This window comes from Dermacentor silvarum, chromosome 5 (genome assembly GCF_013339745.2).
Source record: "Dermacentor silvarum isolate Dsil-2018 chromosome 5, BIME_Dsil_1.4, whole genome shotgun sequence".
In the NCBI taxonomy this organism is placed as follows: Eukaryota; Metazoa; Arthropoda; class Arachnida; order Ixodida; family Ixodidae; genus Dermacentor; species Dermacentor silvarum.
In genome coordinates this window covers 162,217,360-162,232,109 of record NC_051158.1, presented here as the reverse complement: position 1 = coordinate 162,232,109, position 14,750 = coordinate 162,217,360, and the positions used below count along the sequence as shown (strand labels likewise).

The 14,750-nt window shown below is 50.8% G+C and overlaps 1 protein-coding gene across 1 annotated transcript in view; it reads left to right on the top strand.

Annotated features, from left to right (window-relative positions):
* Positions 1–14,750, top strand: part of LOC125945808 (uncharacterized) — a 71,373-nt gene that overhangs the window by 40,154 nt on the left and 16,469 nt on the right. Inside the window, exons 2-4 of the mRNA XM_049668100.1 lie at positions 1,766–2,013; positions 4,429–4,641; positions 10,550–10,782. Coding sequence (XP_049524057.1) covers positions 1,766–2,013; positions 4,429–4,641; positions 10,550–10,782 — 694 coding nt within the window. The remainder of the gene's footprint in view (positions 1–1,765; positions 2,014–4,428; positions 4,642–10,549; positions 10,783–14,750) is intronic.

Sequence of the window (14,750 nt, the reverse complement as noted above, 5' to 3'; positions counted from 1 at the left end):
TTTTGCCTCACCTCACGGCGACGGCGACGGCGACGACGACGACGGCGACGCCAACGGCAGAAATCCGGTTGAAGTGTCCATATAATTGTTATCGCAATAAAAGCAAGTTTACAAACAATTCTTGCACAAGTGTCTGGCGCAAAGCGGAATCGTCGCGCTACGGTTCGCGAAAACCTGACCGCCACTTCCACGGCCGCCTGCTCTCCTTCGTCGCTTGACGCGGAAGGCTCGTAACCGTAAGCGGTAATATTTATTGCCAAGTTGGAATGGTACTCGTCTTCAGACATGTTCTCATCGCTGGTAGAGGCACCAGAACTCGAATCCATGCTCGCGATGGCGGCGTCGGCGCGCTTCGAATGACCGCGGCCGGCCGGCTGGTTATCCGACGAGTGAGTCGGGACGTCACGCCTTCCAACTCCCGCGGGTCGGGCGGCGAGGCGCGCGCTCACAAAAACACCAAAAATAAAGCCATCGGCTCAAAAATGAGCTAAGTGGCTACTTCTTTTCGATATAATCACACACGGAGGATTCATTTTCAGCATTTTCGTAAAATTTTCAGATTTCGTGTCCGTATCCCTTGAAGCGAGAGTTCCGACACAAGTCAAGTTCAGATGCAGTGCATGGCTATACCGATGGTGCACGGCGAACTGGCTCGCGGCCGTGCTCGCATTGCACATATCAGCATCTTTTCTTCGCTTGAAATTATTGCGATGAGAGGGTAAAGCGGAAACAACCGTACCAAAACATTGCTGCTTGGGAGCGTCGGTCGTTTGTTCTGAAGCGCCGTCAGCTGCAGATTCGAAGTGAACAGTGAAAGGCCAAGGGACGATATCGGGGGCGAGCGATGAGCGACGGCGAGGCGGTCGGCGACGCCAGAGCGTAGCCGCCACCACTCCTCTGTCGCTGAATGGCCACGCCGCTGTGCCCCAGGGAGATCTAGCAGAGATTCTCTGCGTGACAGGGAGGTCTCACCGTTTTCCACCAAGACCGCCCTCGGCCGGCAATTCGCGAACTGCTAACGGCGTGCGGCGAGTTGCCGTGTCGCTAACGTGGGCGCGCCTTCAATTCCGGCGCCGTGGACACCATAAGTGGCTCCAAGGAAATCAACGGCACTCTGCTTACGAAGGAACTGCCTCTATTTGCGTCTGGAATATGCAGAAATGGAACATGGTGATCGCTTACTCGAATTCCAACGGTGTTTATAGCTTCTTCACTCGATCGTAAATTGTATTTCGCTGAAATCCTGAATCGTCGTTTCCAGGTGTCGTTTTCTCAACGTAGAAAACTATCTACTGTATGTAATCCTCGCCCTTCTCGAGTTATTTTGCATCAAAAGCTCATACAGTGAGCCGACAGTCTCAAAACCGTACCGCAACACGATCGGCGGTGCACGCTTGCAGCTGCTGGTGCATGCATGGCTCTCATGTAGTTTTCTGTGCAAGGCACTTCTAGCGCGTTTCTCACAGGGAAATTCGTCCTATAGATTATCGGAGCCTCTCCACTGTTTTCAATATTCACACTGCGAGAAACGATAAAGAAAAAGAGGTCAAACCCGCTAAGGTTACAGTTTCGTGAAACGTAAAAACAACGTGTTCCCTGCGGCCCCGTGTTAGTTTGAGAGACTGAAAGTTGCGGCGCTTTGTCACTTATGGCGCTGAGGGCCGTTTTTCACGAGCGCCCCCTGGGCAGCGCTGGTTTCCATACAGTAACTAATGTACTCGTATTTGCTGACAAAGTAAAACTGCCGGTTACTCGGGCCGCGCAGCCCAACCGGCGTCGCCTGTGCCGTTCATGGTGAGCAGCGGCGGGTCGGAATCCCTGCTGACGACGTCGGTGAGCAGCGAGGGAAACTCGGAGGGTCCGGCCCCAGCGGAGGTGGCGTGGGGTCCCACGCTGTGCCTGGCGCTGGTGGCACTGACGGCCACCCTCGCAGTGGTCGCCGTCGCACTGGGTGCCACGCACATGGTGGCCACGGGCGATGTGTCGACGGGAGACAGGAGCCAGGACCACGTGGTATGTACCCAGCGTGCCATCGCCATCATCAGCCGAATTAAGCGGCAAACGCACGTGCGCGTAGATAGCCACAGTGCGTCGGACGACGCGCCGCAGGAAGTATGTCTGCCCCGACGTTTGAAACTTCTCGCGAATGTGTTCGAGGATGTTGGATGGCCGTATCCTGAACACGCACGTGTTTTACGTACCATCAACATTCATTCAAACGCGAAGAGGGACAAATAAATGTGGCTGATCAGAATGCATGTTACGCGTAAATGCAACGTGTAATCGCTCGTGGCCAGTCTGTAAGGACAGAGTAGTGCTATAGCGTACACTTTAAAGCCCTATTTACACAACTGTTTCAAACGATGTGAACCTGAAAACCTAACCACGCAATGGTATAGCTGCTTCAGCTTCAACTTAGCTTCGAGTTTGAATTTCTGGTGGTAGTATGTATATTTCCGACTTTACGCTTCTCATCAGTTTTAGTTCTACCAGGTGTCTCTCATATGTTTGATGACTCGGTGTAGTGCCAACGAGGGGCGTAGCCAGGAATTTTTTTTTCGGGGGAGGGGGACGCACCTGACCAGGGGAGGGGTGTGGGCATTGGCGAACGCCGTTTTATGCCGGTAGCCTGGTACATAAATTTTGAGAGAAAGAGGGCACGTGTCCGGTGTTCCCCCCTCTTGAAATTTCTGTGTACCGGCTAGGAAACCTGGCATAAAACGACGCCACTGACGCCAGCGTGTGTTATTTTATTTCAATATTTGAAACAAACGAGAGTGCCGCCAACTTGCGTTGATGTCTGTATAGCTTCAGTGGACCTGGTGTTCGGACTGCAATCAAGCCAACGATTCACAAATAAAAGGTGTTACAGCTTTGAAAACCACATAAATGTCACTTCTTCATTTCAGTTTATGAAACAACCGGTATAGCCTTGCAACACTGACATCTTTCGCAGATTTCCGGCCAGAAAGGTTGTTGCGACGAAGATAATCATACGTTTTGCACGCCCAGAAATGTTAAATACAAGAACCACGAATAATGCGAATTATTGAGCATTATTATTATAGCGCAATAATGCGCATGCTCGACAGTTTGGACATAGCAGAGGCCGCGCTGTGTTCATAGCGAGCATCTGGCCATACGATCAAACAGAAGTGTTGTGCCAGCATTTCGCGTTAAAAGCATGTCGAATGGGAATACGAACGTATTAAGGACGGGATGAGACAAACCACCCGCACTTGGAGTCGCATGTCTGCATGACTCGGACATGATTTTCATCCGGCACGTAGCTTTGTTCCACCTGTTAGACCTGTAATAGTCTCAATTAATGCCTACGAACATTTCGTAGTGAAAACAAGCTCTATTGAATTGTGAACTATAGTGACAGCCCTGAAAGTCGGTTTTTGGAAGCAGAAAAAAATTGAAACGAACGAACAATAAAAAAATAAATGTCGCAGTTTCGCCCGAAAGGCGAAACATCGATTGCGATAGCAAATTCGTAGACAGCAATGCGAAGTAAGGATATTAGTTTTATTGGTCGTATAAACTTGCAAACATTCGCTTACTGACTAAATTAACAAGCACAGTGTCACGCGTGCACAGGTAGACATGAACACATTTCGCTCGACGACCGCGGAAACTCGCTGTTAAAACGCTGCAGTGAGCGCATTGACCTTCGTGCTGTGTCTTGCTCGAAAGTACAGCATAGAGCAAAAAAAAAAAAAAACGTCGAAAGCACAGCATAGAGAAACAGCACAGGGCATACGCAGCTACCGGCACTGGGCGTACTTTGTGCACATCGCAGATCGCTTTGAAGATGAGGCCCGCGCGGGCGCGCACTTTGCGCACGTCGCAGAACGCTGCCAAGATACGGCGACCGCGCGGCCGCCGGAGCACCTCGCGTGTGACAAGACGGCGCTCTTCCGCCCCGATTTTCTCCCTAGCGCGCGCGAGATTGAGCCGCGATCGTCGGCTGACCCTCGCAAGCTTTCACTCGCACATACAGCGTACGGCGCGTGGCGACGATGTTATTGTGTTTGGACTTTATACGGAACATCACGGCCACGGCAGAAATGCGCTTGGAGTGTCCTTACAATTGCTATCGCAATAAAAGAATGTTGCACTTCAGAAGTTCCATAATGCGCCATCACAGCGTCATTCTTGCCAATAGTTACCCACACGAATACGATATGAAATAGATTGCAAGCGCGCAGTGAGTGTGTGAGGAACAGAGAAACAGCAGTACGCCAGCAGGTTTGCCTGATTGTTCGTTATATGATGAATTACTTTACCATATTTGACGTAGCTGCCCAAAAGGAATGTCACTAGTCGCGCTCCGTATAATTATCGACTTTATAAGGTATTTTCGAAGTCACGTCTCTCAAGTAGAGTATTCTCGACAAGATGTCCATGCGATTTACCTTACAGGACGCGCCGCAAGTAATAGTGCCGGAGAAGCGGCGCACGGACTCGCCGACGGATGCGCCGTCTACATTCCTACCCAAGGGCGGGGCCTTCGAGAGCGACCCCGACGGGGCGACCACGTTCGGCGCTCCGGTCGCCTTCACGCCCACCGTCGAAGACGTCTTTGCTGCCGCCAAGCGGAAGTCAACCACTGACCCTCGTGGCGCCGATAAGGAGGTGAACAGATGTGCGGAAGAAACAACAAGAACACAACTTCTTGTTGGGCTAGTTGGCTTCGATGTAGAGGTATGGTTTTTAGCGCTAACTGTAAAAAAAAAAAAAAAAGACCGATGACAATAAAAACCCTCAATTTTTCTTGTCTTCCGTCTTTTTTTTTTCTGCGTTCAACTGGCGCTGAAAAACATGCCTTTATATAATAACAGAATAGGTGTGTTCACGGTATGAACATCAGCTGCAATAATGTTGGAAGGCAGATCAGTTACGCGGTGCTTTTGTTATTTCCTCATGACATGGACATTCAGGGACTGAAGTCGTTCGTTCGTGGTGTCTAACATGACTTGTCTCTCCATTTGTTCTTTTCAGCACTAGATAGTCCGGAAATAAGACGTATGAAAATTTTGCTGCCGTAGCAGTAAGCGTGGAGCTCAACACCCTTTGGCATGCGTAATCTATGACTGATCATTACAAAAGACGAAGGGATACACGTTGTGGTACTCGATAAATTACGGCGTCTACCCTTAAAATAGTAATAACAAAATATAGCTTTTTGGTTTCGCAACCAAACTAGGTGACCGCCGGAGTTGAGGCTGATGAGCACAGCAGGAAAGAATGAAAGGGAGCACAAATATTTGTGAGAGCAGCACGGCGTTGGCGGATAGTGCAGGTCTCCGCGACTCGCACGGTCAGAGCATTTATTGAGCGTTTTCTAAGGCCTTTCGTCTCACGATTCCTCTAGTGGTGTTACTTAAATTTTTGGGTTAAAAATTTTGCCATTGATGCAGCCCTTTGCAGGAAGGGCGAATTGAAAGAAAGTGTAACGATTAGCGTTGCCTTCGAGCTACTCAGACGCTTATCTAACAATACGTGGGGGCGCGACGCCGCACGTAAGACAGCTTCTGCTACGCAGCAGAATCAGCGCCCTCGTCTCACAACGCTGGTGTAGGGAGCCCTATAATTTAAGCGCTTGCACGGAGGATCCCTCTACGCTGGCATAGGGAGCCTAAACATGCAAGCGCATAGGCACCATGCGCTGGTATGTTGCGGAGAGCGCCGCTCAGGCGTCGCACCAGGATGGTTGAGACCGAAGGAAAACTGTCGGCGCTTGTACCTTGACGTTTGTTGTGCGTTCGGCAAGGACCGCTGTAGGCACCGACGCGTATGCCAGCAGCGGAAGTCGGAGCGCTGCCGCGGCTCCACTGTAGAGGCGATTGAGCGGTGCGTGCCGGTGCATCGACGTTACTTTGACGTTTTTGCAGGCGAACGGCACTGCCCGTCTTTCGCCTGTCAAGAAACTTTCGAACACGCCACGCGCAGGGCGCGCGCACGCTTGCGATACCATGACAGCAGGACGCTGCGAACCCTTTGGTTCAGAACAGTGGAGAGGTCATGGCGACGTCCAGGGGGCGCATTTGCACTGCTGCGCGTCGCACACGAGCGCTTCTTTGCTGTACGATCAAGATGGGCGCACCTCTTTCACTCGCGCTTCATGCGTACTGTGTGATTTCGTAAATTGAGATCAGTTAGCATGCCAAAGTAAAAACCTCACCTGCATACGGAGACCTCACGTGTGAGATAATAATGTCTACCGTTCTAGACCGCGAAAGAAGTGAGAAACTGCGCAAACACTAATTGTAAACAAAGCGTCATTGTTTAGTACACTTTGGAGGCGCCTCCACGACACCAAAGGGCCAACTCCCCGGGGACACCAAAGTTCTGGAACGGAATGTGGGTTTGGAGCTCGCCGAGGCCTCGACTTGCCGGAGGTGATGCTGTATCGCAGAGAGCTGATCTTGTATGCAAATACCCCCAGCACACCCCAAACTACGAACCACCCCGGGTGCCAGCTCTGATCACAACCGCTGCGCCTTGGGTGCTCATGCGCCGCCCGCTTTATTGTAATCTCAGCTCCTCTCTTGAGCCTTAGTTTGCCATTATTGTTTTATTTTCACATGCTCATAGGAACAACTCAAACAGTAAACGTAAATTCTCTCCCGTAGAAAGAAGGGGCTTAAATTAGGGTGAACTGAGCGAGTCGGTAGGTGTTCATCATTAACTCGCGCGAAAATTGCACAAAAGGGAAGTCACATGACACGAGCTTAGATTATCAAGTGAGCGTTTATATTGAAGGCAGGTTTAAAAAACAACAGCAACAACAATAACTTTGCGCACAAGTTATTTTAATGGTACGCACAGAGCATCTGTTGCGTTAGAGTGGAAATCACGACAAACAGTATTGATGGGGAAAAATTACGCAAAGGAGCCATCATTATCATTGCACGAGAAAGAGGTACCCTTTTTATATCACAAGAGATAGCAATGAGTCCATGAGCATTTGATTTTTTTTTGCCCGCCAATACTGTTTATTGTGATTTTACCTTGTTTATGGTGATTTTACTTCACTAATCCAACACATGCCCTCCCACTGACGTAACTTGCGCGCTAAGCTAGTGCGCATCTTCGTTATTGTTTTATTTTCAACCCTTCTTTGAAATAAACTGTCTACCTGAAAGTGAGTACTCGTTGAAGGTGTGCGCCGAGAAAAACAAGAGGCCAGGTCCACCTGGAACGACTATGAGCCATGTATCGAGGCAACAACAAGAACCACTCCCATGCCACTTCCCGCTGTGCGGTCTTGGACCCGCCCAGGGGGACTCTCGTTGGAAAGGTCTCTGATTGGTATGGAAATGCCCCAATTCAGTTTCTTACTACGGGTCGACCTCCTTTATTATGTCGCGGATATGTCCTCCAGTGCGGCATTCTGTACCGAAGGAACTTCCTCCCTGGTGTGTCTGATCTTCTTGTCGGGCCCAAACACTCCGACGGCCTGTGCTCCTTGAGCTCCATGATGCCCCCACTGCAAGCACTTGGTGTATCTCGAACGTACGACCGCGTCCGCTGCCGCTTCTATTGGTATACAGTCTCGCTCACTTCTTCCGACGCTACGTTGATGCCTGTGACTGCTGTAAGTGTCGGAAAATGCCTCAGGTGCTAGCTGCCGGTCATCTCCAGCCGATCACCGTCCCTGCCTTCCGAGTCGGATTAGATCTCCTCGGTTCTTTTCCACGTCATCCTCTGGGAACAAATGGGTAGTCCTTGCAACTGATTACGCCCCCCGAAACGCCATCACAAGGTCTCTCTCGACCAGTTGCACCACTGACATCGCATGCTTTCCCTTGCATGACATCATCTTGCTTCATGGTGCCCCACGACAGCTGCTTACTGATCGGGGTCGTAACTTTTTGTCGAAGGTTATCGCCGACATTGTTAGTTCCTGCTCCACTCAGCATAAGCTGACCACCCCATAAATCCTCAAACCAATCGACTGGCGGAGCGGTTGAACCGCACCCCCACAGATATGCTGTCCATGTACGTTTCGAAGGACCACCATGACTGGGACATTGCCCTTACTTACGTCACATTTGCCTATAATTCTTCTCCGCTCGACACCACCGGATTTTCTCTATTTTGTCTATTGTACAGTCGCGAACCGACCTTGCATTTTGATACTGCACTTCGTCCTCCAGCGACGTCAACAAGCTAGTACCCGTGCGACGCCATCGCCTTGGCCGACCATGCACGCCAGCTTGCCCATACGTGGCTGACGGCCTCGCGAACCACTCAGCAGCGTCTGTCAACTCCTGCCACCGTGACGCACAGTTTTCGCCAGGTGCGCTTGTGCTCCTGTGGTCACCCTCTCGTCATGTCGGACTTTCAGCGAAACTCTTTTACCTAAACACGGGCCCCTACCGCGTGCTGCGCCAGGTGACGTGAGTGACATACGAAATTTCTCCCAAGGTGACGTACGTCACCCTCTGCTCGGTCATCCAGTGATGTCGCGCACGTCAGTAGGCTCAAGTCCTACTGCACTGATTCCAAACCCGGCCTATAGTTGCACCGGGACGGCGCTTTTACCGCCAGGGGTAGATCTACGGACCAAGTAGTTACGATGACCAAGAGACCAGTGGTGTGAAGACGACCACGACAATTGGAGGCCAGCGCGGGCTGCTGCTTTTTGACCAAATGCAGCGTATTCACTTGTAAATATACTTGGATATATCCTCCTGAGACCCGGACACAACAACGGGACATAATCGCTCTTCACGGTAGTTTTTATTCCCTACTGTTATGTCATGAACTTGAAAAACAATTTTTAAAGTTTCAATAGTGTAGCACCACTGTAGGATGACGTGACAGCGGCCACGAGCCGTGCCGTCGTCCCTACTCAAAATGGCGAAGGTGGTGAGCCGAGCGGCGGCTGCGACGACCAGCGTGGCTAGCTTCTAGAACGACACTGGGCGTGCCGAGCTTGCGCCTCGAGCACGCGCTGTGCTTCTTAATTTTTCACTTCTTTGACAGCCGGCGCTAAGGCACCGGCTGAGAGCGCCGACCAAAGGGTCCCGCGTTGCGGCGCCGGTGGGCGCTATAATACCACGGAAAGATGCCAAAAGCTCCGCCTCCATGTACGTGAAAAAAATGACTATCTCCATCATCTCCTCATGTAAGCTGTGGTAAAAACTGCATTTCAGTGTTTGAACGCTCAGATGAAGATGGAACTACGTGTAGTACATTGCCATATTGCTGCCGCGTCTGGTATTTTCACGAAATCTTGGTGACTTCGACATACTCCTCGAAGTGTTTCGGCCGTGTGGGACGACACAGAGGTCTAGACCAATTTATTGTCAAATTTCTCGAAAGCGGATGACAAGAATATGAGTAAACCACTTCTTTACAGTAGTTACACATGCACCGTTCTTCACACCCAGAGTGAATATTTTGCGTAATCACTTCCGAGTGAATTTCGAAAAAAAAAAGTGGAAGGCAATGTGCAATGTATTGTACAAGGGGTCTCAGGAGGATATAGCTTCTTAACCAGGAAAGTGTAAAAGTGGGGTTGAAGATTAGTATGCAGAGGACAAATATAATGTTCAATGGCCTGGCAAGGGAACAAGAATTCGGGATCGCCAGTCAGCCTCGAGAGTCTACAAAGGACTGTGTTTGTCTAGGTCAATTACTCACAGGGGACCCTGATTATGAGAAGGAAATTTACAGAAGAATAAAATTCGGTTGGAGTGCATACGCATTACCAAATCCCGACTGGTAGCTTACAACTGTCGTTGAAAAGAAAAGTGTACAATTATTGCATTTTACCGGTGCTGACATATGGGGTAGAAACTTGGAGGTTAACAAAGAAGCTCGAGAACAAGTTAAGGACTGCACAAAGAGCGATGAAATGAAAAATGCTAAGCCGAACGTTAAGAGACAGGAAGAGAGCGGTGTGGGTCAAAGAACAAACGGGGAAAGCCGATATTCTAGTTGACATTAAGCGGGGAAAATGGACCTGGGCAGGCCATGTAATGCCTAGGATGGATAACCGGTGGACCATTAGAGTTACAGAATGGATACCAAGAGAAGGAAAGCGCAGTCGAGGACGGCAGAAAACTAGGTGAGGTGATGAAGTTAGGAAATTTGCAGGCGCAAGTTGAAATCAGCTAGCGCAAGACAGGGGTAATTGGAGAACGCAGGGAGAGGCCTTCGTCCTTCAGTGGGCCTAAATATAGGCTGATGATGATGATAATATAGCTTCTTGTCTGCGTCTTCCCACGTAATAACAGTATCACATCTCTTGTAACGGCGACTTCATTAATAGCTTACATAAATAAACTCCCCAAATTAGCGCGTTGGCGGGCTTGTTATTTGCGATTCATGATAACACAGCGCAGCGCTACAGGAGGCCACAGAAGAAGTGTGTCTCAAATTATTCTCTGTCCTCGTCCTGTCGTGCTGCACTGTGTTGTCATAAATGAACTGGTTCTGATTTCGAATAACACAGCGCGCGCGTCGCGATGAGAGATCGAACGCCATCCGTAAAAATAACTAACGCGCCTCTTGTCCTCGCGGCGCCCAGGAGCGGAGCCTGTGCGACGGTGTGTTCTACACGTACTGCGCCAGGGCGCCGCCGCAGTTCCTCTACGACGCCCGGTCCCGGACGTGCATCGAGTCGGGTCGGGACGAGGTGCAGCTGTGCAACCACAGCCCAAATCGGTTCGCCACCAAGGCCGACTGTGCTAGGAGCTGCGTGCACGGCTTTTCGCAAGCCGACAGGTGCTTCGACACGCCCGTCTTCGCAAAGTGCGGCAGGTGCGAAGTTGCTTACGGCTTCCTAAGCGGATACTATTGCAACAAAATATGCTGCGTTAAGTAAGGTTGATCTCATTTCTAGAACTAGGAAACGTGTTGTCAGCGCATTTGAACGGGTTAAGGTACAGATGCTATACAAACGAAGGAATACAGCGGATGTTTCCGGGTCCCTGTGATTATTTTATGTCCGTGCAGCTGCGCTGGTTACTTGATTTGCAGTTGTAGGACGAACAGGCCCTCTGAAAGGATTAGTCTTATTTCTACAACACAATCAGTTTGTGACTACTGAATTATGCAAACAGTACACGAAGTAAAAACTGCGAAAAAAGCAAAATACGGGTTCTGATACAGCAGCGAATTCCCCGAACCAGTAAAAGGTCACTTACATTAAAGGGGCCCTGAAATACCCCTTGGGCTTTGTTAAACAACATAGTCCGCGGGTAGCATACGCTAATGTGAACATCTCAGCCAAGTTTTGCCGTCGTACGCGGTGCGTGGAGCTCGCAAGCGGAGCGCGAAGTCACCTTTCTCTCAAACGCCCTCGTTTCAACAGAGCCATGATCCTCACTCTCTTTTGTGTGCTTTATTGCGCAATAAAGCACATTCCTATTGATCCTTTTCGCGGCGACCCCGTGGGCGCTGCCATATTTGATCACGTGGTGATGCGTCCATTGCTTGTCTCAGCTCCCTCCTTTGTCTCCGTGTTAACTATGGATGTACATGATTCCCGGCTCGGCTCAGGAAACCTTTGTTTTGGGAGATATCGTAGAAGCTGACTGGGTGGATGACACGAAGCTTTGGCCAGAGCTTCAAAGGACATCTAAAAGCGCTTTCGGAGCTCATTAAGCTTCGTCCAAACGGTGCGAGCCGCGTACATGGTGCTTGTTTTAAAAGCGAGGCTAAAAATGTATTCCAACCTATCCAAGCTTTCCGCTTATGAATTGAATCAGGATCAGTTTTTTTTTTGCTTTTCGTTCTTTATTTGGCAAATACTTTGAAGCAGTGGCTTGTCACGTTTCTTACTCAGTGAAGTTAGTCGGTGCGGTCACTATCTGATTATTTTCTGCCTAATCGCTCGCTGGTGTGTTCAGTTGCAATAGATTTGTTCTTGCTGCACACAAGGCTTGGAAGGTAGCCGTTCTGTACTTTGTCATAGCTTGTAGAAAAAGATGTAATATCGCTAGTAACTCTCTTACTCCTGTGGACCCGTCACGGAACATTCACCTTCGGGCCATTGATGTGCTGTCGGTGTAGTCGCTGTCACCCATGCTTTGGCGCACTGATTCAAGTCGCTCATTCAAATATTCTTAATACGCTAGTGATAGTGTGTGCGCAAGTTTGTGCGCGACTAGGGGTAGATGTGTGTAGTTAACGTGCGCGGAACTTACTATACCAGGAAGCGGCGCTACTTCCATTGTCATTGTTTAACGAGCGGTACTCACCCTTGCCGACGTCCCGGGGTTTAAGTCTTTTCTTTGCAGCGATATAACCATGGCGGATAAGCGATTTTTTTATCCACGAAGAAAGTTGTACATTGAGAAGGGCCAGAAACAGAAGCTGTCTGTATGTAACAACGGTCTATGAACTTGGTCACACATATTCAATGTATTCCTTAATATGCCAGTCACTATTTTTGCCGCGAACTACCGCACACGCCTGCAATCCACCGCTACACATTTTGCAGCATCAATGGAGCACAGTGTGTGAGCGAAAACCCAGTTGCATTTCCGACAGCTGATGGCACAGAAACAGGGCCGAAGCGGTGATGATTTCGTATTCGTGCGCTTTCGCTGCATACGGGCAACGAAGCGCCATCTCGTTTCTCTAGAAAAAACAGACGCTGTTGCTCTTGCCGCCGTTCTTGCCGTCTTGTCGCCGTTCTACTCTGGCGCTCAGCTCGAGCGGGCGGAGCAGCCGAGGCGCAACATCGTCGTCGTCGTCGAGACGCTGACGGCTCGCCATAGCCCCCCCCCCCCTCCCCTCCCCCCCCGCTAGCCAGGTAGCCAGCGTGCGAAGGAGCGATCTCTGTGAGCAGCTGGTAGGTTCTGCTGTCGCGAAGCGCGTTCGTCTGGTGTTTGTGGATGGCCTTGCGTCTTCAGGAACGGCGTTGGTGTCGAGGAAGGCCGGCTTTATGCGGTGAACGGAGACACTGTCTGCGCGTTCATTAAGAAGTAGGACGAAATGCTTCGGGCAACGCTTGACGACTTTAAAGGGCCCGTCCTAAGGCGGCTGCAGTGGTGGTCTGACTGCATCGTGTCGTACGAATACATGTGCACAATCGCGGAGAGCACGACTGGTGAAAGCTGAGCGTGAGTGTTGACGCGGCAGAATAGGAGATACGTCTCTCATGGCATTCCCGAGGCGGCTGGCATTATCGGCACGTCCAGTGGTGGTATTGGTGACGCCTCGAAAAACTTGCCAGGAAGCCTTAAGGTCGTGCCAAAAACGCGCTCAGCTGAGGTGTAGGACGCGTTCGTACGTATCGTGCTGCGAAGGGCGAGGAGGACGAGCGGTAGTCGCTCCGTCCAGGGTATCAGTGATCGTGAGGCCATGAGCGAGGTTTTGAGTTGGTGGTGAAATCGCTCAAGCATGCCGTTCGACATCGGGAGGTAGGCCGTCGTCTTGATGTGGTTGCCACCAAGCATCCGGGACAAAATGCGGAAGAGCGCGGAGTCAAATTGACGACCTCTATCTGTTGTGATGGTCTTAATTGGGAACTCCGTAACGGCTTATCCACACGGTGATGAGTCCGCGGGCAACTGACTCTGCCGTGATGTCGGTGAGCGGTAGTGCCTGAGGCCACCGTGTGAACCGGTCAACGCACGTTAACATATACCGGCTGTTGTTCGATGGGGGCAAAGGGCCTACGAGGTCCAGGTGCGCGAGACTGAACCGCGAGTCTGGAGGCGTAAAGGTACCCAGTGGGCTCACTGTGTTGCGCTGTACTTTGGTTTGCTGGCATTTGAGGCAAGCACGTGTTCAGCGGCGGACGTCGATGTTCATTCGTGGCCATATATATCGCTCTGTGACGAGGCATTGAGTCGCACGTATGCCGTAGTGCGACAAGGAATGCAAGGCGTTGAAGATGCTGCGGCGAAATGGCGCTGGAACATACGGGCGAGGACGTCCGGTAGAGGTGTCGCAATTGAGTGGAATTGCGCAGCCTGGAAGTTGGACATCGTCGAACTTGAGGGAGTTCTGTTGGAGTCGTAGAACTTCAAGTTCGCTGTCCTCGCGTTGTGCAGTAGCCATGGCTGCAAAATCGACTGGCGGGTGCTCCTCCACCCTTGCGTTGATTTCTATTCTGGATAGTGCGTCAGCAACAGGATTGTCTTTGCCACTGATGTGTCGGATATCGCTGGTAAACTCTGATATATAGGCAAGTTTGCGGATCTCACGTGGAGTGTGGGAAGAGTTGGTAGCGGTCGAAAGACACGTGAGTGGCTTGTGGTCGGTGAGGGTATGGAATTGGCGGCCTTCGAGGAAGTGGCGAAAATGCTTGACAGCCAAATAGGCCGCCAGCAGGTCGCGACCGAATGTGCTGTAACGGCGCTCGGTGTGTGAGAGCTTCCGGGAGAAGAAAGCGATCGGCTGCCAAACTCCATCGACCAACTGTTGCAGGACTGCTCGTATGGCGACGTCCGAGGAATCCACGGTGAGTGACGTGCTGGCGTCGCACTTTGGGTGCACGAGGAGTGTTGCGTTGGCGAGCGCTTCCTTGATGAAACTGAAAGCTGTCTCGGCGTCGCCTTTCCAGGAGATGGAAGCGTTCGGCTTCGTTTGACCGGACAGAAGTGCATGGAGCGGTTGCAAGATAGCAGCGCAGTGGGGAATAAACCGCCGGTAATAGTTGGCAAGCCCGAGGAATTCACGCAGTTTCTTCGTAGTTGTTGGTCGTGGAAACTGTAATATAGCTTCCACGCGCGCGGCTGGTGGAGAGATCCTACGGGAATCTACGCGGTGGGCAA